Genomic DNA, 25,979 nt, shown 5'->3' on the forward strand with positions numbered 1-25,979 from the left:
GTTTCGTGTACACCCTTATCAACCCTTATTGCAAAGTGTGCTTTCGCTGTAAAGTTTTTTAAAAAATCTGACACAGCGGTTGCATTAAGGAGAGGTGTATCTATAATTGTTTGAATTACTGTTTAATATTTTATCAACGTTTATGATGAGTATTTCTGTAAATTGATGTGCTCATTCGCCAGAAGTTTTGGGAGGCAAAACATTTCTGAACATTACATGCCAATGTAAAATGTTTTTTTTGGATATAAATATTAACTTTATCGAGCAAAACATACATGTATTGTGTAACATGAAGTCCTATGAGTGCCATCTGATGAAGATCATCAAAGGTTAGTGATTAATTTTAGCTGTATTTCTGGTTTTTGTGACGCCTCTCCTTGCTTGGAAAATGGCTGTGTGGTTTTTATTGTCAAGGTGATGTGCTAACATAATCTAATGCTATGCTTTCGCCGTAAAGCCTTTTTGAAATCGGACAATGTGGTTGGATTAAGGAGAAGTGTATCTTTAAAATGGGATATAATAGTTGTATGTTTGAGAAATTTGAATTCTGTGATTTTTGTTGTTTTGAATTTGGCGCCCTGCTATTTCACTGGCTGTTGAATAGTGTGTCCCGCAGGTAGGACGGTCACGTCCCACATACCCAAGAGAAGTTAACCCTAGCCTCAACCTAACCCTAGCTTCATGTCTACTCCCAGCTCAACCTAACCCTAGCTTTATGTCCACTACCAGCTCAACCCTAACCCTAGCCTCAACCTAACCCTAGCTTCATGTCCACTCCCATCTCAACCCAAATTCTAACCCTGACCCTAACCTTCGCTTCATCTCCACATCTTGGCTCAACCCTAATGCTAGCCATAACCCAACACTAACTTAATCTCCACATCTTGGCTCAACCCTAATGCTAGCCATAACCCAACACTGACTTCTTGTCCACATCCCAGCTCAACCCTAATGCTAGCCATAACCCAACACTGACTTCTTGTCCACATCCCAGCTCAACCCTAATGCTAGCCATAACCCAACACTAACTTCTTGTCCACATCCCAGCTCAACCCTAACTCCAAAAGCTGAGCCAAGATGTGAAGGCCAATGTGTTATGGTTGGGGTTGAGCCAGGATGTGGACAGCTAGGGTAAGGTTTAGGGTTGAGTTTAGAGTTTGTCTGTCTTCCTGCCTGCCTGCCTGCCTGCCTCTCTGTCTGTCTGTCTGTCTGTCTGTCTGTCTGTCTGTCTGTCTGTCTGTCTGTCTGTCTGTCTGTCTGTCTGTCTGTCTGTCTGTCTGTCTGTCTGTCTGTCTGTCTGTCTTTTTTTGCCTTGAATGCAATGTATTGACTTACGCTCCAATACCCTTGATGCATATCTATGCGTCAATATCCTGTCTGTGAAGGTGGGAAAGTGGATAAAAAGTTGGAGGTGGGAGCGAGAGGATGGGGGAAAGAAGGAGGGAGATAAAATGGAGAGGGGGAGGAGGGAGAGAGAGAGAGAGGAGACAGAGGGTGAAGTTAGGAGGGGGAAAGAGAGAGAGAGGGGAGAAAGAGGGAGGTAGAGAGCGAGAGAGGAGTGTCATGTCTCTGAAGTATTTCTCTATGTGTCCATATTGGGATGTTAATCTCCTCATTGAATGCAAGGTATTCACTTAGACATCAACCATCTGACACTCATCTTTTCCCATTGACTGCAATTTGTTGATAAACATCAACCCTGTGACAATCATATTTTCCCACTGACTGTAACGTATTGAGGAAAACATAAACACTGTGACACTCGTCTTTTCCCGTTGACAGCAATGTACTGAGAAAAACGTTAGCTGCATTTGACCTTTTTTGCAGAAAATGTGCCAGAATGAGGTTTTAAGGCTGCTAATGGGCTGTTCCTTTCTCTTTCAGCGTTCCTTCTCGCATTTCTCCACTTCACTCCTTTACAGTACTCCTCTTATTTCTTCCACTCTTTCCTTCTCCTCACTATCCTTTCATCTTGCTCCATCTGTCATCTGAATCTCCTCTAAATCTTCTCTCTCATCCTCCCTCAACCCTTTTCGACTCTCTCCATCCCCTTTCTCCTCTTCTGGCATCTTCTAATCCATCACTTTGTTTGTAGGCTCTGAGGCTATAGTTATTCATTGTTAATTTCAACACACAGTCAGGGCACTATAAAGAACCCACACAGTTTCAAATTCCCTTTATTTGACTGTTTGTATTTTACACTAGGCATACTCTGTGTGAAAAGATGCTGAAAGTTAAAGTTTATGATGTGGCTTGAGGCCGCAAGAGAGACTGGAATAGAGAAAGCAGGACACACACACACTCACACACAGATAACTTTCCTCCACCATCAAGGCTTTTTGACTGAGAACAAATGGGTCAGACATTTTACTGCTGCTGGGAAAATAAGATGTTTTTGACTATCCCCTGGAAGCCGTTAATGTGCTCATTATTACTCTGTCCATAGCCACTGGAAGTAGTTCGAAGGTTGGGGTGCTGACCATTTTTTGTTGCCATGGCGGGGGGCTAATACAGGACTATGAAAAGCCCAGTGCACGGTGCAGCACCTTCAGCACCCCTAATTCCCACGGCTATGACTCTGTCTTAAACTGTTATCACTCTGTGTATGGAAAGGGGGAGGGAGATAGACGATGAAAGAAGGAGAGAGACAGAAGACGGAGGAGGAGAGAGACGGACATGTTCGGAAAAACACAATCTGACGATTAAAGAAGTTGGCTGTGTTGCCAAGTGTGTCAGAATAATATTGATTGCAAAAGCAGGGTATTTGCCACATTGATTGGGAAAGGTAGAAGAGGGTGTAATGGCAGGGTTGTTGGCACACTATTAAACGTAATTCAACTTTATCACTGAGGAGGTATTCCACAATGCTGGGTCCATGAGTCAGCAAAACCATGGTTCTCTTCACAAAACACATCTAGCAACAAGGTTTAATCAGAGGTCTGAGTGAGTAGTCACTAGATGGCCATGCTAGAAATCAAATCAAACCAAATTGTATTGGTCACATACACATATTTAGCAGATGTTATTGTGGGTGTAGTGAAATGCTTGAGTTCCTAGCTCCAACAGTGCAGTAGTATCTAATAATTCACAACAATACACACAAATCTAAAAAGTAAAAGAATGGAATTAAAGTAAAATAATGGAATTAAAGAGCTTAAAGGGTTAAATAAATAAAAAGAGGACATAAACTAGCAATATCCTCAGAATTAACTGTTTAACTCACGTTGTCCTCGTTGTGTTTGCAGATAGAAGATGCTCTGGGGGGACTGCCAGGCTTGAAGAGTGTGACTGTGCTGGAGTTCAGGTCAGTCTCTGGTGTATTAGCTTGGTCCTGGTCACATTTGGATGTGATTTAGTTTAGCCAACTCCCTTAGCTATCATTGGAATGCTATACTGTACATATGTATGGCATGACAGCAATAATGGTGTAGGCCATTGATTTGATACACTGACCTGACCTTCTCACCTGATCTTTGTCAAACATAATTTCTTTAGATAAAGTGTGTTTAGTTGTCCCCCACCATGAAATCAGGGAGGGGACTGTGGATCGGTCTCAGTCCATCTGTCCATCCGTTATTCACAAGCGATATGTCATACATGACTGGCCCGATTTTGACAACATTTGGGTGAATGATGTGTCTTGCCATAGAGATCCAGCATTTACAAAGCAAGAGGAATAACTGGGCCCAAAATCTGTCTTCTACAGCAGGTGGCGTTATTTCTTTGGCACATGACGTGGAGTAGCCTACAGGGAGTGGATTAACTCAGGAGGCTGGCTGGCCTGGCAACATCTGCCGAGCTCACCAGGCCAATTAATCACGTTTTTATATGGTCCGCTTGGGTCAGTAGCCTACATGTTAAAACTCCAACACAACAACAAAAAATGTATTGGTATTTAATCCAGCATTTTGTTATCAACCAGCATTCGGTTTCCAAGCGGAGGTAAGAACTTCAAAACCTTCCCTCTCAGTCTCGAGTAAGCCCTCCCGGAGGCGGGAAGCGTATCAAGTCAGAGTTGAACATCGGCACGCGCATTCAAAAGTCCTCCACCTGCTGTAGTCTTTTTTCATATCAGACACAGAAAGATTTACACAGGCCTACACTATGGAGCTGCTTGCTTGTCAAGACAAAAACATTATTTACACAAATCTCTTGTTGGCCTAGTAATACTATTATGTAGTCTAGGCCTATATAATTATTTAGAAACCAGATGAATTCCCGAAGCTGTTCATGAGATATGTTGTTTATTTATCAGCTTAATATAACCTGTCTGGTAGCAAGTGTATGCAACTCCGCACACAGCTGATTGGTGCAAGGGAAGACATGTGTTCTAATAAGCCCAGTCGCTGCACAATATTCCCAAATGCAATCTTGGGAAAATTCAACAGTTTTTGACTGCAGTTATTGAAAGGAGCAGGATCCCAGCTTTTCAGTGCTGTATGATTTATTCCTCAACTCAAATTGTTGTGCAATTGCCAGCGTTTTACAATCTTGAGTGTCTGGCATTACAATAAAAAGAATGAATGGAGGGAAGCGCATCAGCCAATCGAATGCATAAACGGTAGGGCTATAGAGTACACAGGAGGTTGGTGGCATCTTAATTGTGGAGTCATAGTATTGGCTGGAGTTTAAAGATAGGAATGGTATTAAATACATCAAACACATGGTTTCCTGTGTTTGATCCCATTCCATTTACTCCATTCCAGTCTTTATTATGAGCCCGTCCTCCCTTGATAGAGTACCACAGCATGAGTTATAATACCCATAAAACCTAGAGGTCAAACAGGGAGGTCATATTTAGAGTCTGTGATCTATTTTTATTTATTTAATTTACCTACTTTTTCTCCACAATTTCTATCTTGTCTCATCGCTGAAACTCCCCAACAGGCTCGGAAGGCGAAGGTCGAGTCATGCGTCCTCCGAAACATAACCCGCCAAACCACACTTCTTAACAGCCGCCCACTTAACCCGGAAGCCAGCCGCACATGAAACACCGTTCACTTGGCGACCGGCGTCAGCCTGCAGGCGCACAGCCCACCACAAGGAGTCACTAGAGCGCGCTGAGCCAAGTTAAGCCCCCCCCAGCCAAAGCCTCCCCTGAACCGTATGACACTGGGCCAATTGTGCACCGCCCTATGGGACTCCCGATCACTGCCAGTTGTGATACAGCCCGGGATCGAACCCGGGTCTGTAGTGACACCTCTAGCACTGCGATGCAGTGTCTTAGACTGCTGCTCCACTCGGGAGGCCTGTGATCTAGTTTTTATTTGTTTTCAGGTTTCAGAAGGATGCCCAAGGGTGAGTATAGACCCTTACCCGTAGTCCTGGATGTGTATAGTCAGTAGGCTAGTAATCTGACCCTAGGTCTGTGGTTAAGGATAACCTAGTCTTGAGTGTGTGTGTGTGTGTGTGTGTGTGTCCATACTTGCGAACATAAGCAACTATTTCCATTTAAACAGATTCTCTGGCACAAAATGCATATCAGCAATTTCAATTCGTTGACTTACTTGCAGGCAACAGAAAGCTAAATTGAAGCTGTTTCCATCAGATAACATGGCACACGTCAGCCATATGCTAACCTCAACAGGTGGCACTGATCATATCCTGGCACAAATTCTTCATCAGCCTATCAAAGATCTTAGACTTTGTATCCAACGGCATTACTTGAAATAAGTCACTAGCCACTACAGGGATATTTTAAACCTAAAAATTCAAGGTTTACTTTTGTTCCGTTGATCTGTGACAAAATGCTATGTGCCAATATTGCATTGATGCATCCTTGACTAGGCTACTAGCTACTACTAACATTAGACAACGTTTTCAAATATGACAAAATCCTACTTGTTTATCTGTTTCACACACATCCATGTGCTTTTATGGAAAAAACATGTACATTTAACATTCATTTAAAAAAAACAAAACAAAGAGCCTTATGGATTTGTCAAACAACAGTCATCTAGGCCAGGGGGTTCTCACACTTTACCACATCTATTTCTATGGGCACAGGCACTGTGACACAAACTGTTCACTCCCCTCTCGTTGGTGGAGAGAAATGTGCAGGTTTTAAGCTTAATTCCTGCAATTCTACACATTTTGGCATGGGGTGCAAAGAACATTTAGCCATTTTAGCCATTTAGCCAAAGTTACATTAGACGTTATTGTTGTCATATCGTTTTCTTCACTGCATTGCAGGCATTAGCAGGCAAAAGACCATGTTCATAATCATCATCGTTGCCACTGTCTAATAACGGATGTAAAAAAGAACGATAGCAAAAATTTGTTATGTCAAAATTATTTCATACTCCACATTTAGGGGGGCCACAAGGGGGTCCAAAATTGTTGTCACAGGGGCACTGCCCCCCCCCCCCCCAGAACCGCTAGTGCATATGTGGTGAGTGTGAAAATGTGTGTGTGTGTGTGGTATCAGTATGCTTGTGTGCGCATGTTATGTATGTGTGGTCGTATGTAGTGTGTGTGTGGTTGTATGTAGTGTGTGTGTGTGTGGTCGTATGTAGAGTGTGTGTGTGTGTGTATATGGGTGTAGTGTCAAAGTGTAAGTATGTGTGTGTGTGGGTAGTGTCCAGTGTTTGTGCATAGAGTCAGTGCAAGAGAGTTAGTAAAAAAATAAAAGGTAAATGCAGGCAGTCCGGGTAGCCATTTGATGAGCTATTTAGCAGTGTTGTTGAGCAGTCTTATGGCTTGGGGGTAGCTGTTCAAAGGTCCTGTTGTTTCCAGATTTGGTGCCCTGGAACTGCATTCAACATGTCAATACCTCTCAAGTAAGAATGAAGTCAGTCTCTCTTCCACTTTGAGCCAGGAGAGAGTGACATGCATATTATTAATGTTAGCTCTCTGTGTACATCTAAGGAACAGCCGTGCTGCCCTGTTCTGAGCCAATTGAAGTCCCTCTTTGTGGCATGTAACCACACGACTGAACAGTAGTCCAGGAGCGACAAAACTAGAGCCTGTAGGACCTGCTTTGTTGATAATGCTGTTAAGAAGGCAGATCAGCGCTTTATTATGGACAAACTTCTCCCCATCTTAGCTACTGTTGTATTTGGACCATGACAGTTTACAATCCAGACTTCAAGCATTTTAGTCACCTCAACTTGCTCAATTTCCACATTATTCCACATTATTCATTACAAGATTTGGCTGAGGTTTAGGGTTTAATGAATGATTTGTCTCAAATGCAATGCTTTCATTTTTTTAATATTTAGGACTAACTTATTCCTTGCCACCCATTCTGAAACTAACTGCTTTACTCAAAGACAGTGGCATGTCGTTAGTCAAGATTGAAAAACGTAAGGGGCCTAGACACCTGCCCTGGGGAATTCCTGATTTTACTGGATTATGTTGGATAGGCTTCCATTAAAGAACACCCTCTGTGTTATGTTAGACAAGTACAGTAACTCTTTATCCAGAATATAGTAGAGGGTGTAAAGCCATGACACATATATTTTTCCATCAGCAGACTATGATCGATAATGTCGAAAGCCACACTGAAGTTTAACAAAACAGCCCCCACAATTTTTTTATCATCAATTTGTCTCAGCCAATCATCAGTCGTTTGTGTAAGTGCAGTGCTTGTTGAATGTCCTTCCCTATAAGTGTGCTGAAAGTCTGTTGTCAAGTTGTTGTAAAATAGCACTGTATCTGGTCAAACTTTTTTCCAGAAATTTACTAGGCATTGGTAACAGGCTGATTGGTCAGCTATTTGAGCCAGTAAAGGGGGCTTTATTATTCTTAGGTAGGGGAATTACTTTTTGCTTCCCTCCAGGCCTGAAGGCACACACTTTCTAGTAGGCTTAAATAGAAGATATGGCAAATAGGAGTGGCAATATCATCCGCTATTATCCTCAGTAATCTTCCATCCAAGGTGTCAGACCCCGGGGGCTTGTCATTGTTGATAGACAACAATACTTTTTTCACCTCTTCCACACTCACTTTACGGAATTCAAAATTACAATGCTTGTCTTTCATAATTTGGTCAGATATACTTGGATGTGTAGTGTCAGCATTTGTTGCTGGCATGTCATGCCAAAGTTTGCTAATCTTACCAATGAACAAAATCATTAAAGAGGTTGGCACTATCAGTGGGTTTTGTGATGAATGAGCATTCTGATTCTGAAACATTCTGAAACAAAAAAATATATATTTAAAACATTTTAAATTCAGGCTGTAACACAACAAAATGTGGAAAAGTCAAGGGGTGTTAATATTTTCTGAAGGCACTGCACCATTTACGTGTGTGTGTGTGTGTGTGTGTGTGTGTGTGTGTGTGTGTGTGTCTGAGGGTCATGTGAGATCCATGCTGGCTTTATCTGTAAGTGTGCGTAGGTTTGTGTGAAGTTGTGATGATACCCGTAGACTTCCAGTCATTGGCTCGAGAAACTACCTCTAACTTCCTTCATACTGGACACAGAGACATAAAAATGGTATCCACGAGTTCATCTGACTCTGGGGAAGTAGATAAAGGGCCTCATTGCCAAAATCCCAAAGTATCCCTTTAATGGTGTTAGGGCGGTCACTCACCTAGTAAGAAGGATAAGGGCGGGGCTTGACAATGAACCAGCTGCTTCGAAACCCCAAACCAGCAGAGGAGCTTATCTCTAAGGCTTTATGGCTGCTACCTAACCCCAGCCCAGAAGAGGAGCTCATCTATGGCACTTTATGCCTGCTACCTAACCCCAACCCAGGAGAGGAGCTCATCCCTGAGGCTTAATGCCCACTGCAATCAGCTTCCTGGCCTGTCACTGTCAACAGACAGGTATGGAGAGATGTGTACACACACACACACACACACACACACACACACACACACACACACACACACACACACCACACACCACACACCACACACACACACGAGTCATGCAGCAGTCCTCTGGTCATGCAATTGCGTGGGACTTTACTAAGAAAATCCTTGCTCTCTTCTGAGTGGTGATCCCAGATTCCCAGGTCAGCAGCGCTACAGTATGGATCTGACCGGAGCTCCGCAGTTGGGCCAACAGCAGAAGAGTATAAAAGAATATCAACTAGTTTCAAGTGTCATTAAACACTTGGATTCTGAAAGTTGTCGTACCGTTTTCCCAGTGTGAGCTGTCAGCAGGAAAACTGGGATCTGGGATGTGGTGGTGCAGTGGGCCGATTACAGGCACGTGCCTCATACTGGGCCAAGCCAAGCCTGCTGAGAGATCTAGGTCACAGGGAGAAGAGAAGGGCTCTCTGAAGCCATATGAAGTCTGATAGATGGCTTTTTCCACACAGTCAGGTTCCACATCAAGAGTCTGTTGTGGGGTGTTTGTCGTGTTTATGACCATATTGATCACTCGGGTGGCTGGGCTGATTGGATGGAAGTCATGGAAGTTATAAACGATGCTCCAGGCGGGTGTAAATCTGCCGTAAATCTATCACACAACCATCTATCATTTCAGAATAGTCAAATAAAGTACTGTGTTTGGAACTCTACTCTTCCCAGGGAAACTGTTTTCCTATTAGAGACTCTGATTCTAGCTAATCATATTATATACAGTAGATTCATAAACTGATCAATAAAATTATGTATCAATTGATAGTGAAATTTGATGGGTTTTGAATGGGTGGATATATGTTGATGGTGGAGGAATGCATGGATATACACTACCGTTCAAAAGCTTGGGGTCACTTAGACATTTCCTTGTTTTTGAAAGAAAAGCACATTTTTTGTCCATTAAAATAACATCAAATTGATCAGATCAATTAGACTTTTAAAATGATAAGCTTGGATTAGCTAACACAACGTGCCATTGGAACACAGGAGTGGTGGTTGCTGATAATGGGCCTCTGTACGCCTATGTAGATATTCCATAAAAAATCAGCCATTTCCAGCTACAATAGTCATTTACAACATTAACACTGTCTACACTGTATTTCTGATCAATTTGATGTTATTTTAATGGACAGAAAATGTGCTTTACTTTCAAAAACTAGGAAATGTCTAAGTGACCCCAAGCTTTTGAACGGTAGTGTATATTTACTAGATTGCTAGATTAATATTGATAGATTGATTGACAGATCAGCTGACAGATTAACTGACTGATGTATCTGTACATGTATTGCCTGTGCAGGTTGGATGGCGTGGTGGTGGTCTATGCGGTGACGGTGGAGGTGGAAGCGGAGGGGGTGAGCAGTGAGCAGTTGGACTACCTGACCCTGCAGTCCAACCTGGTGGAGAACTCCTACAGAGAGCTGAAGGAGAGGCCCACAGTGGTCTACAACATCACTGACTTCAGGAACAACATCAGTGAGGCCCTGCAAAATGACAACATCATCAGAGACACAACCCTGGCCCTGGACCCTGACTTACTGCAACTAGAGAGTGGTAAGACCCACAGCACTACCCAACACTGCCTATACACTACCATACACAGTAAAACGACTATACACAGTACTCTGGCACTGTAGCCAGACTAACTATGAGTGGTAAAATATACATTATGAACCAGGTGGTTTGAGCCCTGAATCCTGATTCGCTGAACGCCATGATATATTAAAGTGATAATGCCCAAGATGCTGGTGTTTGGAGGATATATTGGCATGGGTGTTGTTAGACCCGAGACAAAGTCGAGGGCCGGCAAACCATGCCAATATATATCCTCCAAACATCGGCTTCAAGGGCATTATCACTTTTAACGGGTTACCAACCTATTCAAATAATGATTTAAATATTTTAATTGAAAACGTTATTTTGATGAATTTGTTCATACTATTCCATCCTTCAACGAGATATAGTCCCGACACAAATCTAGGGTTTCTAAATCTATGGATGCGACACAGTCATTCGTTCTGAATGTTCCATTGCCATGATGGCTGGCAACATTCTTATCCCTTGCTTGCTAGATAGCCAACTTTGGCTAAAACAGTCACTTAACACAAAGTGGTGTTAAAGGGCCAGTAGGAGGCACCCTTTCCTCTGGTCTAATAAATATCCCAATGCCCCAGGGCAATGATTGCCCTCTGTAGGGTGCCGTCTTTCGGATGGGACGTTAAACGGGTGTCCTGACTCTCTGTGGTCAGTAAAAGATCCCATGGCACTTATTGTAAGAGTAGGGGTGTTAACCCCGGTGTCCTGGCTAAATTCCCAATCTGGCCCTCATACCATCATGGTCACCTAATCACCCGTTTCCAATTGGCTCATTCATCCCCCCTCCTCTCCCCTGTAACTATTCACCAGGTCTTTGCTGTAAATGAGAATGTGTTCTCAGTCAATTTACCTGGTAAAATAAGGGTAAAATATATATTTTTTAAAACAGAGCAGCCAGAGTAACAGCAAAGTAGCTGCATTTGTGTTTGTTTAAGATGTTTTCTAGTGATTTTTTGGGATACCTTCATAACAATGAGCTCATGACATGCGATTTCACCTGGCATAGAAAATCTGCTCTCTCGCCAGGCCACTGTTCAGCGAACACATTTTTTGTATTTTGGTATTTTATCAGGAGTGGTAAGACATACAGCACTACCCAACACTACTGTACAATACACTGTATATATACACTACCATACACAGCAAAACCACTATAATTAACTGTTGTGATAGCAGCAGCTGCTCTTCCTGGGGTCCACACAAAACATGAAACATGACATAATACAGAACATTAATAGACAAGAACAGCTCAAGGACAGAACTACACAATCCCTTCAAACTGAAGCTGTAATGACAGCAAACTATCTGCATTTCATTTATTTATTTTTTATATACCATAAAAATGATGCTGATTAATGATTTTGACTGGCTGAGAAAAGCTGCCAGCCTGTCTGTCTCATCCTGGCTCCCGACACATTCATTACCATAGGACAGCTGAAGATTGACTTTCAATGTTGAAACAATGTTGCAAATATCTGAGAGACAGACAGCAAGGTTATTACAAATCTCCGCTGTTGAAAACCAAATGCCAGTCTAAAAGAAGTACAAGATAATGTATAGATGCTTTTTACAGTGTAGATCTAGTTTATAATTTGCCTGGCAGGGCTGATGAGACAGTGGATTGCCCAGTCAGATGGAACAGAGTAAATAGGCATTTCAACGTCATACATTTAGCCTGAGCTAACTTGTGGAATAGACACCGCCTGGAATGTGGTTTTAATCAATCAGCATCCAGGATTAGACCCAGCAGTTGTATAACAGACCGTATACCATGGGTATGACAAAAAATGACAATTTACTGGTCTAATTACGTTGGTAACCAGTTTATAATAGCAATAAGGCACCTCTGGGGTTTGTGGTATATGGCCAATATACCACAGCTAAGGGCTGTATACAGGCACTCTGTGTTGCGTCTTGCTTAAGAACAGCCCATAGCTTTAGTTTATTGGCCATATACCACGCCTGCTCGGGCCTTATTGCTTAAATATACAATACAATTACATGGGACCAAACACAGTACAATAAAGCCAACAACACCAATTGGGTCACTGTATCAGATTGTAAGACACCTAGTTCCACCGTAGCCAGCCCCAACTTACCTTAGTTGTCCCACCTCCACCTATCCTGTCACTGGCTCTCTGGGGTCTCATTTCCTTCATTCTATTAAACAGCGCTTTGTCTTACACAGTGTTTTGTGGTGATTTCTGTTCAGAAGTGGGTCCTTTTTGATGAACAAATAACAGACATCATTTATAGGGACTATGTATTTACTCTGCAACAGTTAAATCTTGCTCATTAAACAGTCTTTGATAGAAGTGAGACAACTGGATTTGAAAAATCAGAGCCCTTACCTATCTCTCTCTCTCTCTCTCTCTCTCTCTCTCTCTCTCTCTCTCTCTCTCTCTCTCTCTCTCCCTCTCTCTCCCTCTCTCTCTCCCTCTCTCTCTCCCTCTCCCTCTCCCTCCCTCTCTCTCCCTCTCTCTCCCTCTCTCTCCCTCTCTCTCTCTCTCTCTACTTCATCTATTATTTTTGCTGGGTTCCAGTGTTTTAGTTACACACACACACACACACACACACACACACACACACACACACACACACACACACACACACACACACACACACACACACACACACACACACACACAGAGACTAGATTTAGCTAGCCAGGAAGTAGGTTAGCTCTAACTTAGTTACACACACGCGCGTACACACACGTACACACACACACACACACACAGAGAGACTAGATTTAGCTAGCCAGTAAGTAGGTTAGCTCTAACTCCTGGCAGGGGTTCTTCCAGCGAATGGAACACGTTCTATGGTGATGATGATAATACCATCTCCCTGGTGTATTGGAATTCTTCCTGACAGTGTTGTAAAAGAGTTGCTATCATTAGTTTACTGTGTTTCCCTGAAGATGTATGCCATCTGACGGCCTGATTCATTATGTGCCGAGACATCTGATATGAGGGGTAAATAATGTCAGATGCCTGCCTGGCACAGTGTGTGGTGACTTACAGGCACTGCTTGGTTCCAAGCTGTCGCCACCAGGCTCCAGTCCCAGGCTCCAGGCCTGATGGTAATGCAGTAATGGTCTTGGCCCATAGTGGCAGGTATAGGGGCTAGATCTCTAGGGTGATTAGGTAAACACATAGTCGGCACCACCGCTGTCAGGACTGGGGAGAGGAAAAATGGATTGTACAGAAAAGATGGAGAGTGTTTAAACGTCATTCCTCCAGTACATTATTAGAGAAAGTTTGACTTATTATGCAGTTAAGTTTGGTTTCAAACTGCCATCTTTGTTGGGTGCATGGACTCAAGTGTGGGAAGGGAAAGGGGATACCTAGTCAGTTACACAACTGAATGCATTCAACTGAAATGTGTCTTCCGCATTTAACCCAAACCCTCTCAATCAGTGGACATCATGGGCGCCCAGGGAGCAGTTGTTTAACCAACGACCTTTCGGTTACTGGCCCAACTCTCTTAACCACTAGGCTACCTGCCGCCGCTATAGGGAAGAACCTGTTGTTGTTTTAATGATCAGGTTTGATTGAATAGGCCTCCCTATGACTATGACTCACTGTCTCCTCTTTGACTCTACAGTGTCCAGTGTTCCTGAGTCCATTGAGTCCACGGCTGGAATTACCAAGGATGACTGGGTGGTAAGTCAGAGTCATCAGAGTCATCCCCATGACAACAACCCTTGACCTCCAGTCGGTCCAGAGGTTATTTCTGGGAAACAATGAGAGGCACAATCCTATATGGCTGTGATGATGTATGCTGAGCGTTCAGCTATATAAATATCAAAACAAATCCACATAGGAGTGCTTGTCAGCATGGAATATATTAGAATGTTGTGTTTGAGGTAGTGTCTTACTGAGACTGCTGCTAGGTGGTGTTAACCAGGACTCTCCTGTCTAGTGGTGAGACTGCTGCTAGGTGGTGTTAACCAGGACTCTCCTGTCTAGTGGTGAGACTGCTGCTAGGTGGTGTTATGGGATGAGGTGAAGGCTTTGAGGATTAGCTTGGCTCTTGATATAATAATCCATTACTATTCTGTGGCAAGAGTTACAGCGAGAGAGATAGAGATAGATAGAGAGAGAGGTAGAGAGAGAGGGAGGGAGGTTATCACTCGGTTTGTGAATGCAGTACCCTATGATCTTTGTGGATTCTGCCAGTAGACTAGCAGCTGTATTGTGATAAATAGAGCAGGGAGCTCCAGTCTTAGTCTTGGACATTAACTGGGTCTGCTGGTTTACTTGCTTGCTAAGACCCTACATGATTAATTGGAGTAATTACATGGACTGGAAGAGGTTGGCAAACTACCAGTCAGTAACTGGCATTTACAGCTAACTACACATAACAGAAGCACCAGGCATCGAGCTGCCCAGAAACAGACTACAACATCTTAGACTTTAGAGTTCTCTATCAGACAGAAGCTAGGTAGTATTATGCCTTGGAGTAGCTGTCACACCATGTAGGTAGATTCAACTTAATAACAATATGCACAGCATGTGTATGTAAGTAAATCCTTTTTGTCAGTCATTAAGGCATGGAAACCTATATTCCCAATTTTGATTATAATTGTATGGAGTTCAGGGTTGGGGTCAATTCCATGTCCTGAATTGACTGAAATGGAATGGAACTCCAACCTAATTGTGTGACAGTTTAGGTTCTAATGTGTTTCTCCTCTAATGTCCTGGAGGAAATCTTGGCTGCTGAGATGACCCCAGATGCCCCCGAGGTTAAAGCTGAGGATGTGACGATGGGGGAGAATGATGTCATCATTCTGGAGGAGAGCGTGACCCTCCCCCCTGAGCCTGAGGTGACCATCAATGACACAGGCATGGAGGAGGAGGGTCTGCTGTTGGGGAACACTGTGGCTATAGAGAGCCCTCCCCTGGAGCACCTCCCCGCAGACCCTATCTCCCCCGAGCAGCCAGAGGGCACTACGGTCCCCAAGCCTCCTCTGGAGATAGAGGCCTCTGGGTCAGGTGTTGACAGACTTGAGGACCTGCCCTTCCAGTCCAAGGAAGAAGAAGAGTCAGCCTCAGCTGCAGAAGAGGAACATACCATAGAAGAAGAGGTAGTTTTGGAAGAGGTGATCATAGAGGAAGAGATCTTAACAGAGGAAGCAGAAGCGGAGGTCCCTGAGGAAAAGGAGGTAGAGGAGGAAGCAGTGGAGGTCCCTGAGGAAGAGGAGGTAGAGGAGGAAGCAGTGGAGGTCCCTGAGGAAGAGGAGGTAGAGGAGGAAGCAGTGGAGTTCCCTGAGGAAGAGGAGGTAGAGGAGGAAGCAGTGGAGTTCCCTGAGGAAGAGGAGGTAGAGGAGGAAGCAGTGGAGGTCCCTGAGGAAGAGGAGGTAGAGGAGGAAGCAGTGGAGGTCCCTGAGGAAGAGGAGGTAGAGGAGGAAGCAGTGGAGGTCCCTGAGGAAGAGGTGGTAGAGGAGGAAGCAGTGGAGGTCCCTGAGGAAGAGGAGGTAGAGGAGGAAGCAGTGGAGGTCCCTGAGGAAGAGGAGGTAGAGGAGGAAGCAGTGGAGGTCCCTGAGGAAGTGGAGGAAGCAGTGGAGGTCTCTGATACTGCAGAGGTTCTAGAAGAAGAAGCTGAACCCTCAGAAAACATTGAGTACTCCATCCTAGAGACAGAGGCCATAGAAGAGTTTGAGGAAGAGAACCCTGCCTTTGTCCCTGTGGAAACGATGGAAGCTCCCGAGCCAGCGGAGAACCTTAATGTCCCCGAGAATGCCATGGAGACTGTACCCCCAGATGAGCCTGAAGAAGAGGCTAACAAGGTGTTGGCTCATCCAGAAATATCAGGATATGGAGAGGAAGTTAAGAGCTTAGAGGAGGGACCAATCATCGAGGAGCCAGTAACTGGAGAGGATGCCTTGGAGGTAGAGGAAGAGGTGGCAAAAGAAGAAGTGGTGATGGAACTTCTGGATATGACTGAGATCTCGGTGGACAACCTGGTAGAAGACGAGATGTTATTGGTCGACGAGGCTGTTCCAGAGGTCGCTCACCCCACCACTCTTTCTGCAGAGAAGGAGTCGCCCTTCACCCAAGACTCTGATGCCGTATTAGAAGAAGAGGCTACAGAGGCTACAGGCCTAGACACAGCCCCAGAACCGGAGGCAGAAACAGAGGACCAGGGGGTCACCCCAGCTCTCACACCCGCCAAGTATTACCCTGGCCCAGACATTTCCATCACTCTGGAGGTAATAAAAGATGACGGAGAGATGATGGTTGTTATGGACATTAGTCAGGGCCCTGAGTTTTTCCTGTCTGAGTGACCATGTGACCTGACTAGCAAAAACTCCCCTTGTTATAGTACTTTACATAATCTATTCATCTGTTAGCGCAGACATTTCCTTGTTGTATCATAAAAACTACCAAATGTTGTTCCACATTGACCAATTGCACCATGAATTGTTTCATGTCTGATAAACCAGCTGCAGACGATAGGCCCTATGACAGACTATGACCTGGTCCCCTTCGGTGGCACCAACCAAACAGAGGAGGGAAGCAGCGGGTACCCCTCTGGAGGGGTACATGGTGTGGACCACAGCGTTGCCATGCCAATCAACCCTGGGCGGGCGCTGATGGTGTTCTTCAGTCTGAGGGTAACCAACATGAAGTTCTCAGATGACCTCTTCAATAAGAGCTCCCCAGAATACAAGGCCCTGGAACAAAGGTTCATAGAGCTGGTGAGCTATTCATTTTTAGCCTTTATTCCCCCTTTCCCCTTGTAGACAATTAGAAAATACATGTTTTACTTGATGTGTGATACTATATGTAGAGGGTGCTCACTCTCTGTATCTCTCTCTCTCTCCATCCCTCCGTCCCTGCCTGCCCCCCTCTAGCTGCTCCCCTACCTCCAGTCCAACCTTAGTAACTTCCAGAACCTGGAGATCCTGAACTTCCGGAACGGGAGTATTGTGGTCAACAGCCGGATGAAGTTCGGGAAGCCGGTGCCTCGCGGCGTCAACAATGCAGTCTACCTGATCCTGGAAGACTTCGCTAACACAGCCTACAAGACCATGAACCTGGCCATCGACAAGTACTCACTTGACGTAGAGTCAGGTAAGGTTGACAACTACCACATATTTCACCAGAGACACAACGGAGGGTTCCTAATTATTCCTAAGCACTCCTCCTTTAGGTTTTGGGGAGTTCAAATGCATTAAAATGTGCATATCCACATGGATTATCAATTCAAAGCATGGCACATGGATTATCAGTTAAAAGCATATCCACATGGATTATCAATTCAAAGCATGGCACATGGATTATCAGTTAAAAGCATACCAACATGGATTATCAGTTAAACGCATGGCACATGGATTATCAGTTAAAAGCATATCCACATGGATTACCAATTAAAAGCATATCCACATGGATTCTCAGTTAAAACATGGATTATCAGTTAAAAGCATGGCACAGGGATTGTCAGTTAAAAGCATGGCACATGGATTATCAGTTAAAAGCATATCCACATGGATTATCAGTTAAAAGCATATCCACATGGATTATCAGTTAAAAGCATGGCACATGGATTATCAGTTGCATTCACTACTGTAAGTCGCTCTGGATAAGAGCGTCTGCTAAATGACTAAAATGTAAATATCCACATGGATTATCAGTGTCACGCCCTGACCTTAGAGATCCTTATTATTCTCTATGTTTGGTTAGGTCAGGGGGTGACTTGGGTGGGAAAGTCTATGTTTTCTGTTTCTTTGTTTTTGGCCGAGTGTGGTTCCCAATCGGAGGCAGCTGTCTATTGTTGACTCTGATTGGGGATCATATATAAATTGTCATTTTCCTTTTGGGTTTTTGTGGGATCTTGTTTTCTGTTTAGTGTCCGTGCCTGACAGAACTGTGCGCTTTTGTTTTTGCCTTTAGGTATTTTGTTTAAGTGTTTTGTGAATAAAGGTATCATGAACACTTTCCACGCTGCGCTTTGGTCTACTCTTCCTACCACCAATGAGAGTTGTTACAGAAGATCCCACCAAAAACGGACCAAGCAGCGTGGCCAGGATGAGTGGACATGGGAGGAAATAATGAATGGAGAAGGGCCCTGGACGCAGATTGGAGAGTATCACCATTCAAGGGAGGAGATGGAGGCAGCAAGAGAGGAACGGCGACGATACGAGGAATTAGAACAACGACGGAAGCCCGAGAGGCAGCTCTTGGGGGGGCACACGGGGAGATTGGCGGAGTCAGGGTTTAGACCTGAGCCAACTCTCCGTGCTTACCGTAGGGAGTGTGTGACCGGTCAGGCACCGTGTTATGCGGTGATGCGCACTGGAGATACAGTGTGCATGCACAGCCCGGTGCGCTCGTTGCCGGCTCCTCGCATTTGCCGTGCTAGAGTGGGCATTCAGCCAGGACGGATTGTGTCGGCTCAGCGCTCCTGGTCTCCGGTGCGTCTCTTCGGCCCAGGATATCCTGCGCCGGCTCTGCATACTGTGTCTCCGGCGCACCTTCACAGCCCAGTGCATCCTGTGGCAGCGCCCCGCATATGCAGGGCGAAAGTATGCATCCAGCCAGGACGGGTTGTGCCAGCTCTACGCTCGAGACCTCCAGTGCGCCTCCACGGCCCATTGTATCCAGTGCCTGCTCCACACACCAGGCTTCCAGTGCATCTCCCCAGTCTGGTGAGACCTGTTCCGGCTCCACGTACCAGGCCTCCAGTGTGTCTCCCCAGCCTGGTAAGCCCTGTGGCAGCTCCACGCACCAGACTGCCAGTATGTCTCCTCAGTCCGGTGAGACCTGTTTCGGCTCCACGAACGATGATCCATGGTCTGAAGCCTCCAGTGATGATCCATGGCATGAAGCCTGCAGTGATGATCCATGGCCCGGAGCCTGCAGTGATGATCCATGGCACGAAGCCTCCAGTGGTGATCCATGGCACGAAGCCTCCAGTGATGATCCATTGCCCGAAGCCTCCAGTGATGATCCATGGCACGAAGCCTGCAGTGATGATCCATGGCACGAAGCCTCCAGTGATGATCCATGGCACGAAGCCTCCAGTGATGATCCATGGCCCGGAGCCTCCAGTGATGATCCATGGCCGAAGCCTCCAGTGATGATCCATGGCCCGAAGCCTCCAGTGATGATCCATGGCCCGAAGCCTCCAGGGAGGAGCCAAGGTCCGGAGTCTCCAGCGACGATCCGCAGTCCGGAGCCTTCAGCCACGGTCCCCAGTCCGGAGCCTTCAGCGACGGTCCCCAGTCCGGAGCCTGCAGCGACGGTCCCCAGTCCGGAGCCTGCAGCGACGGTCCCCAGTCCGGAGCCTGCAGCGACGGTCCCCAGTCCGGAGCCTCCAGCGACGGTCCCCAGCCCGGACCCTCCCCTATAGATTCAGGTTTGCGGCTGGAGTCCGCACCTTTGGGGGGGGGGGGGGGGTACTGTCACGCCCTGACCTTAGAGATCCTTATTATTCTCTATGTTTGGTTAGGTCAGGGGGTGACTCGGGGGGGAAAGTCTATGTTTTCTATTTCTTTGTTTTTGGCCGAGTGTGGTTCCCAATCAGAGGCAGCTGTCTATCATTGTCTCTGATTGGGGATCATATATAAATTGTCATTTTCCTTTGGGGTTTTTGTGGGATCTTGATTTATGTTTAGTGTCCGTGCCTGACAGAACTGTGCGCTTTCGTTTTCGCCTTTTGGTATTTTGTTTAAGTGTTTTGTGAATAAAGGTATCATGAACACTTTCCACGCTGCGCTTTGATCTACTCTTCCTACCACCAACGAGAGTCGTTACAATCAGTTAAAAGCATATCCACATGGATTATCAATTAAAAGCATATCAACATGGATTATCAGTTAAAAGCATATCCACATGGTTTATCTTTGACCTATAAAACAAAAATGAATAAAACAATTTGTGCTGATTTTTTTTTTTATCAAAATGAGGAAGTCAGGATTAATGGCTACAATGAGCACGTTTTGCAGAGCACAGCTTTTCCAAGCGGGGTTTGAAGCATGATACTGCAACTCTCAGCTCCTGCTCAATGTTTAGCTGGGACCTGTACTTGGTCTTCAGTGCAGCAACAGCAGAGAAGCCAGTCTCACAAAGATAAGATGTTGCAATAGGAAGAATGCCCATGGCCCTCTGCCCTAAGAGTGGATACTGCCTCTCTACACTCAGCCAGAATTCACTCAGTGTCTGTGATGTGAACCTCAGTCTCAATGTGGACTCAGACGTCATATCAATGAACTGGTCCTCCTCTGCAGAGCTGAAACCAGTTGGAGCTGGTGCATTGAAAGGATCTCTCACCCAGTCATATTGGGAACTGTTTTCAGGGAAGTACTTTTTAAAGAATCCCATCAGTGATGAAATATGCTCCTTAATATATGGAATCACTGAGGTGGCATCACAGTCAGTAGTGTCAACAAATTCATGCAGGTTCTCGAATGAATCAGTATTTCCTTCATCAAGTCGCCTGCCCCACATTGCAAGCTTTCGAGTGAAAGAGCTGTCTGTGACCTGAGGGAGGTGTTTATCTTTCCCTTGAAGCTGTAGATTTAGTTCATTTAGCTTTCCAAATATGTCTCTCAGGTAGGCCAGTTTTGCCAGGAAGTTCTCATCACAAAATTTTTCTGCGAGGTCATACTTGTGCTCCTGCTCCGAAAACATTCTTATCTGCTCTCTGAGCTCAAAAACTCGGGAAAAGACTTTTCCTCGTGACAGCCACCTTGCTTCACTGTGAAACAGCACAGCTTGATGTTCAGCTCCCATCTCCTCACAGATAGCAGAGAAGACTCTTGTTTTTAGTGGTCTGGTCTTTATAAAATTGACTACACCTACAATGTCAGTCATAACCTCACTTAATTCAGAGGAAAGGTGCCTTGATGCCAGTGCTTCTCTGTGTATAACACAGTGTGTCCACTCAGCGTTAGGTGAGGCCTTCTTGATGAGTGCCCAAAGTCCTTTTCTCATCCCTGCCATGGTCTGTGCACCATCAATGCCAACACCAATGCAGTTCTCCCACTTTAGCCCATTCTCAGTCAGGAAGCAGTCCAGCATTTTGAATAGCTCTTCAGCTGTGGCTCTGTCTCTGACATATTTACAAAAAAGTAGATCCTCACACAGGGAGTTTGTCATGTCAAAACGTACATAAGCGATAAACAAACAGTCTTTGTTGCTGTCAGTTGCTTCATCGAACTGTAAGGCAAAACGTTTGTCTTTGAGTTTATCTACCAGCTGTTCTTTAAGATCGTTAGCAATGTAATTTATACATCTGGCGACAGTGTCATTGGACAGAGGGATAGTTTTTATTTTTGCGGCACTTGCGTCATCCAGCATGACAGAGACCATGTCTAATGCTGCAGGCAGTATCAGCTCTGCTATGGAGTGGGGTTTTTTGCACTGAGCAATATGGTACGCCACCTTATATGATGCTAACAGTGCTCGCTGGTTTACTGAAGTAGCATTCACAAAGCGGGACGATTGTTGGCAATATTCTGCACGTTTTCGCTGAAAAAACTCAAGCGGCTTATCAGCGTGATTGGGGTGTAATGTCTTTAAGTGACGCCTTAATTTATTTGGCTTCACGCTGTCCGCTGCCAACATTTTTAGACACAGTAAACATACCGGTCTTTCCTCGTCTCCCACCGTAGTCACAGTGAAGCCAAGCGCTACATACGCTTCATCATATTTCCTCGTCTTAGCTTTCGGGAGACTTACGTTTGTCTCATTATCTCCGTCTTTCGTTTCATCCCTGTTAAATATTTTTCCATGGTGTCTCTTAAGGGTTTGTTATCTGCACTTCATATCTCCTGCTCTGTGCTGTGTGCTCTTGTTCGGTGCAAAAAACCCTACTCCCTGAGGCAAAAAAAACCCTACTCCCTGAGGCAAAAAAACCCTACTCCCTGCGGCAAAAAAACCCTACTCCCTGAGGAAAAAAAACCCTACTCCCTGCGGCAAAAAAACCCTACTCCCTGAGGCAAAAAAACCCTACTCCCTGCGGCAAAAAAACCCTACTCCCTGCGGCAAAAAAACCCTACTCCCTGAGGCAAAAAAACCCTACTCCCTGAGGCAAAAAAAACCCTACTCCCTGAGGCAAAAAAACCCTACTCCCTGCGGCAAAAAAACCCTACTCCCTGAGGCAAAAAAACCCTACTCCCTGAGGCAAAAAACCCTACTCCCTGCGGCAAAAAAACCCTACTCCCTGTGTCAAAAAAACCCTACTCCCTGAGGCAAAAAAACCCTACTCCCTGCGGCAAAAAAACCCTACTCCCTGCGGCAAAAAAACCCTACTCCCTGAGGCAAAAAAACCCTACTCCCTGAGGCAAAAAAACCCCTACTCCCTGAGGCAAAAAAACCCTACTCCCTGCGGCAAAAAAACCCTACTCCCTGAGGCAAAAAAACCCTACTCCCTGAGGCAAAAAACCCTACTCCCTGAGGCAAAAAAACCCCTACTCCCTGTGGCAAAAAAACCCTACTCCCTGAGGCAAAAAAAACCCTACTCCCTGAGGCAAAAAAACCCTACTCCCTGAGGCAAAAAAACCCCTACTCCCTGAGGCAAAAAACCCCTACTCCCTGAGGCAAAAAAACCCTACTCCCTGTGGCAAAAAAACCCTACTCCCTGAGGCAAAAAAACCCCTACTCCCTGAGGCAAAAAAACCCTACTCCCTGAGGCAAAAAAACCCTACTCCCTGAGGCAAAAAAAACCCTACTCCCTGCGGCAAAAAAACCCTACTCCCTGCGGCAAAAAAACCCTACTCCCTGAGGCAAAAAAACCCTACTCCCTGAGGCAAAAAAACCCTACTCCCTGAGGCAAAAAAACCCTACTCCCTGAGGCAAAAAAACCCTACTCCCTGCGGCAAAAAAACCCTACTCCCTGAGGCAAAAAAACCCTACTCCCTGAGGCAAAAAACCCTACTCCCTGAGGCAAAAAAAACCCTACTCCCTGTGGCAAAAAAACCCTACTCCCTGAGGCAAAAAAACCCTACTCCCTGAGGCAAAAAAAACCCTACTCCCTGAGGCAAAAAAACCCCTACTCCCTGAGGCAAAAAACCCCTACTCCCTGAGGCAAAAAAACCCTACTCCCTGTGGCAAAAAAACCCTACTCCCTGAGGCAAAAAAACCCCTACTCCCTGAGGCAAAAAAACCCTACTCCCTGAGGCAAAAAAACCCTACTCCCTGAGGCAAAAAAACCCTACTCCCTGCGGCAAAAAAACCCTACTCCCTGCGGCAAAAAAACCCTACTCCCTGAGGCAAAAAAACCCTACTCCCTGAGGCAAAAAAACCCTACTCCCTGAGGCAAAAAAACCCTACTCCCTGAGGCAAAAAAACCCTACTCCCTGAGGCAAAAAAAACCCTACTCCCTGCGGCAAAAAAACCCTACTCCCTGAGGCAAAAAAACCCTACTCCCTGAGGCAAAAAAACCCTACTCCCTGAGGCAAAAAACCCTACTCCCTGAGGCAAAAAAACCCTACTCCCTGTGGCAAAAAAACCCTACTCCCTGAGGCAAAAAAACCCTACTCCCTGCGGCAAAAATGTTCCCCGGGGTCACACACGCCCCCCCTGGCATCGTGGTTTGTGGTTGTGACAGTATGGGATCATATGAGGCCGTAGATAATATAGAACTGATGACTGTTTTTGTCTCATCATGACAGATGAGCTGTCATAATCTGTCTGAGCCAATCACAACAAAAATAGCTAAGCCAAATGATGATTATATCCCAACATGACATTTCTAGGATTATATAATGTTCTTATAATAACCTTTTACCTCTACTAATTGTTATATCCCCCGTTGTAATGCAAGAAGAAACTATGCACTATATACTGTATGCTATGACTCAGGACTAAACTTCAAATAAATATCCAGAGCAATTGAAAATAATGTATTTGAATTGGAAGTGGTGATCTGGATTTATCCAATGTGCACTTATCAGGAGTTGACTGTATCTACCCTAACATTTCCTGTGTGTTGTTGCCAGGTGACCAGGCGAACCAGTGTAAGTTCCAGGCGTGTAATGAGTTTGCACAGTGTTCTGTGAACCGCTGGTCTGGCGAGGCGGAGTGTGTGTGTAACGCTGGATACTTCAGTGTGGACGGACTGCCCTGTCAGAGCATCTGTGACCTACAGACAGACTTCTGTATGAATGACGGGAAGTGTGACATCATACCTGGACAGGGGGCCATCTGCAGGTAGGTGTGTGTGTGTGGGGGTGCGGGGGGGGGCACTGATCCCACTCTTTATTAAATTCCAATACATTTACATATTGTAAAGCAGACTCTGACATACTGACATAATGAACATGCTCACATTCATGTACACACACAGTATGTATAAACATATTTGTGTGCCAACATGAGTGTGAACCCTCTGTTTCACACCCACCATCACAAGTTCACACACCCTCTATGGAACGTTTAGTTTCCAGTTCACACACCCTCGATGGAACGTTTAGTTTCCAGTTCACACACCCTCTATGGAACGTTTAGTTTCCAGTTCACACACCCTCTATGGAACGTTTAGTTTCCAGTTCACACACCCTCTATGGAACGTTTAGTTTCTAGTTCACACACCCTCTATGGAACGTTTAGTTTCCAGTTCACACACCCTCTATGGAACGTTTAGTTTCCAGTTCACACACCCTCTATGGAACGTTTAGTTTCCAGTTCACACACCCTCTATGGAACGTTTAGTTTCCAGTTCACACACCCTCTATGGAACGTTTAGTTTCCAGTTCACACACCCTCTATGGAACGTTTAGTTTCCAGTTCACACACCCTCTATGGAACGTTTAGTTTCTAGTTCACACACCCTCTATGGAACGTTTAGTTTCCAGTTCACACACCCTCTATGGAACGTTTAGTTTCCAGTTCACACACCCTCTATGGAACGTTTAGTTTCCAGTTCACACACCCTCTATGGAACGTTTAGTATCCAGTTCCTGTGTGTGTGTGTGTGTGTTTATATATGTTTTATTGAGTTGCTCTAACAGATCATTCTTACTATTCTAGCTGTCATTTAGTTGAGTACCGGTAGTGTTCTAGGTGTGTGTGTGTGAGTGGCACTGACTGTTGTTCTTTGTGGTTCTAGATGTCGTGTAGGGGAGAACTGGTGGTACCGTGGAGAACACTGTGAAGAGTACGTGTCAGAACCGCTGGTAGTCGGCATAGCGATTGCCTCCGTAGCCGGTTTCCTATTGGTGGCTTCCGGTGTGATCTTCTTCCTGGCAAGGACCCTACGGGATCAGTACGATAAGGATGAGACAGAAGACCCCTTACGGTGAGAGTCAACACACACCACTCCTTTGTAATAGCCTCTCAGAGGGATGGTACAGTCAGAGTTTTGTGTGTGTACAGTACGTGTGTGTGGAGGTCCTGTGTGACTCAGTTGGTAAAGCTTGGTGCTTGCAATGCCAGGGTTGTGGGTTCAATTCCCACGGGGGACCACTATTAAATTGTATGCGCTCACTATTGTAAGTCGCTCTGGGAAATGACAAATGACAAAAAAATAGTGAAATAAATCATGTTTGTGTGCTAGTAGCTGAACAAAGTGTAGGTGTCTCAAATCCTGTCAGGAACGCCCCTGGCCTCTACGTTACACTACAGTA

General features: G+C 45.2%; 1 protein-coding gene across 1 annotated transcript in view; it reads left to right on the top strand.

Moving 5' to 3' along the window:
• LOC115160551 (interphotoreceptor matrix proteoglycan 2-like) overlaps window positions 1–25,979 on the top strand; it is a 40,021-nt gene that overhangs the window by 10,568 nt on the left and 3,474 nt on the right. The window contains exons 7-14 of the mRNA XM_029710716.1: window positions 3,246–3,304; window positions 10,110–10,363; window positions 14,012–14,070; window positions 15,114–16,619; window positions 16,854–17,108; window positions 17,265–17,484; window positions 24,354–24,564; window positions 25,463–25,651. Of these exons, the coding sequence (XP_029566576.1) occupies window positions 3,246–3,304; window positions 10,110–10,363; window positions 14,012–14,070; window positions 15,114–16,619; window positions 16,854–17,108; window positions 17,265–17,484; window positions 24,354–24,564; window positions 25,463–25,651 (2,753 nt within the window). The remainder of the gene's footprint in view (window positions 1–3,245; window positions 3,305–10,109; window positions 10,364–14,011; window positions 14,071–15,113; window positions 16,620–16,853; window positions 17,109–17,264; window positions 17,485–24,353; window positions 24,565–25,462; window positions 25,652–25,979) is intronic.

The sequence above is a fragment of the Salmo trutta genome, chromosome 24 (assembly GCF_901001165.1).
Source record: "Salmo trutta chromosome 24, fSalTru1.1, whole genome shotgun sequence".
Lineage (NCBI taxonomy): Eukaryota > Metazoa > Chordata > Actinopteri > Salmoniformes > Salmonidae > Salmo > Salmo trutta.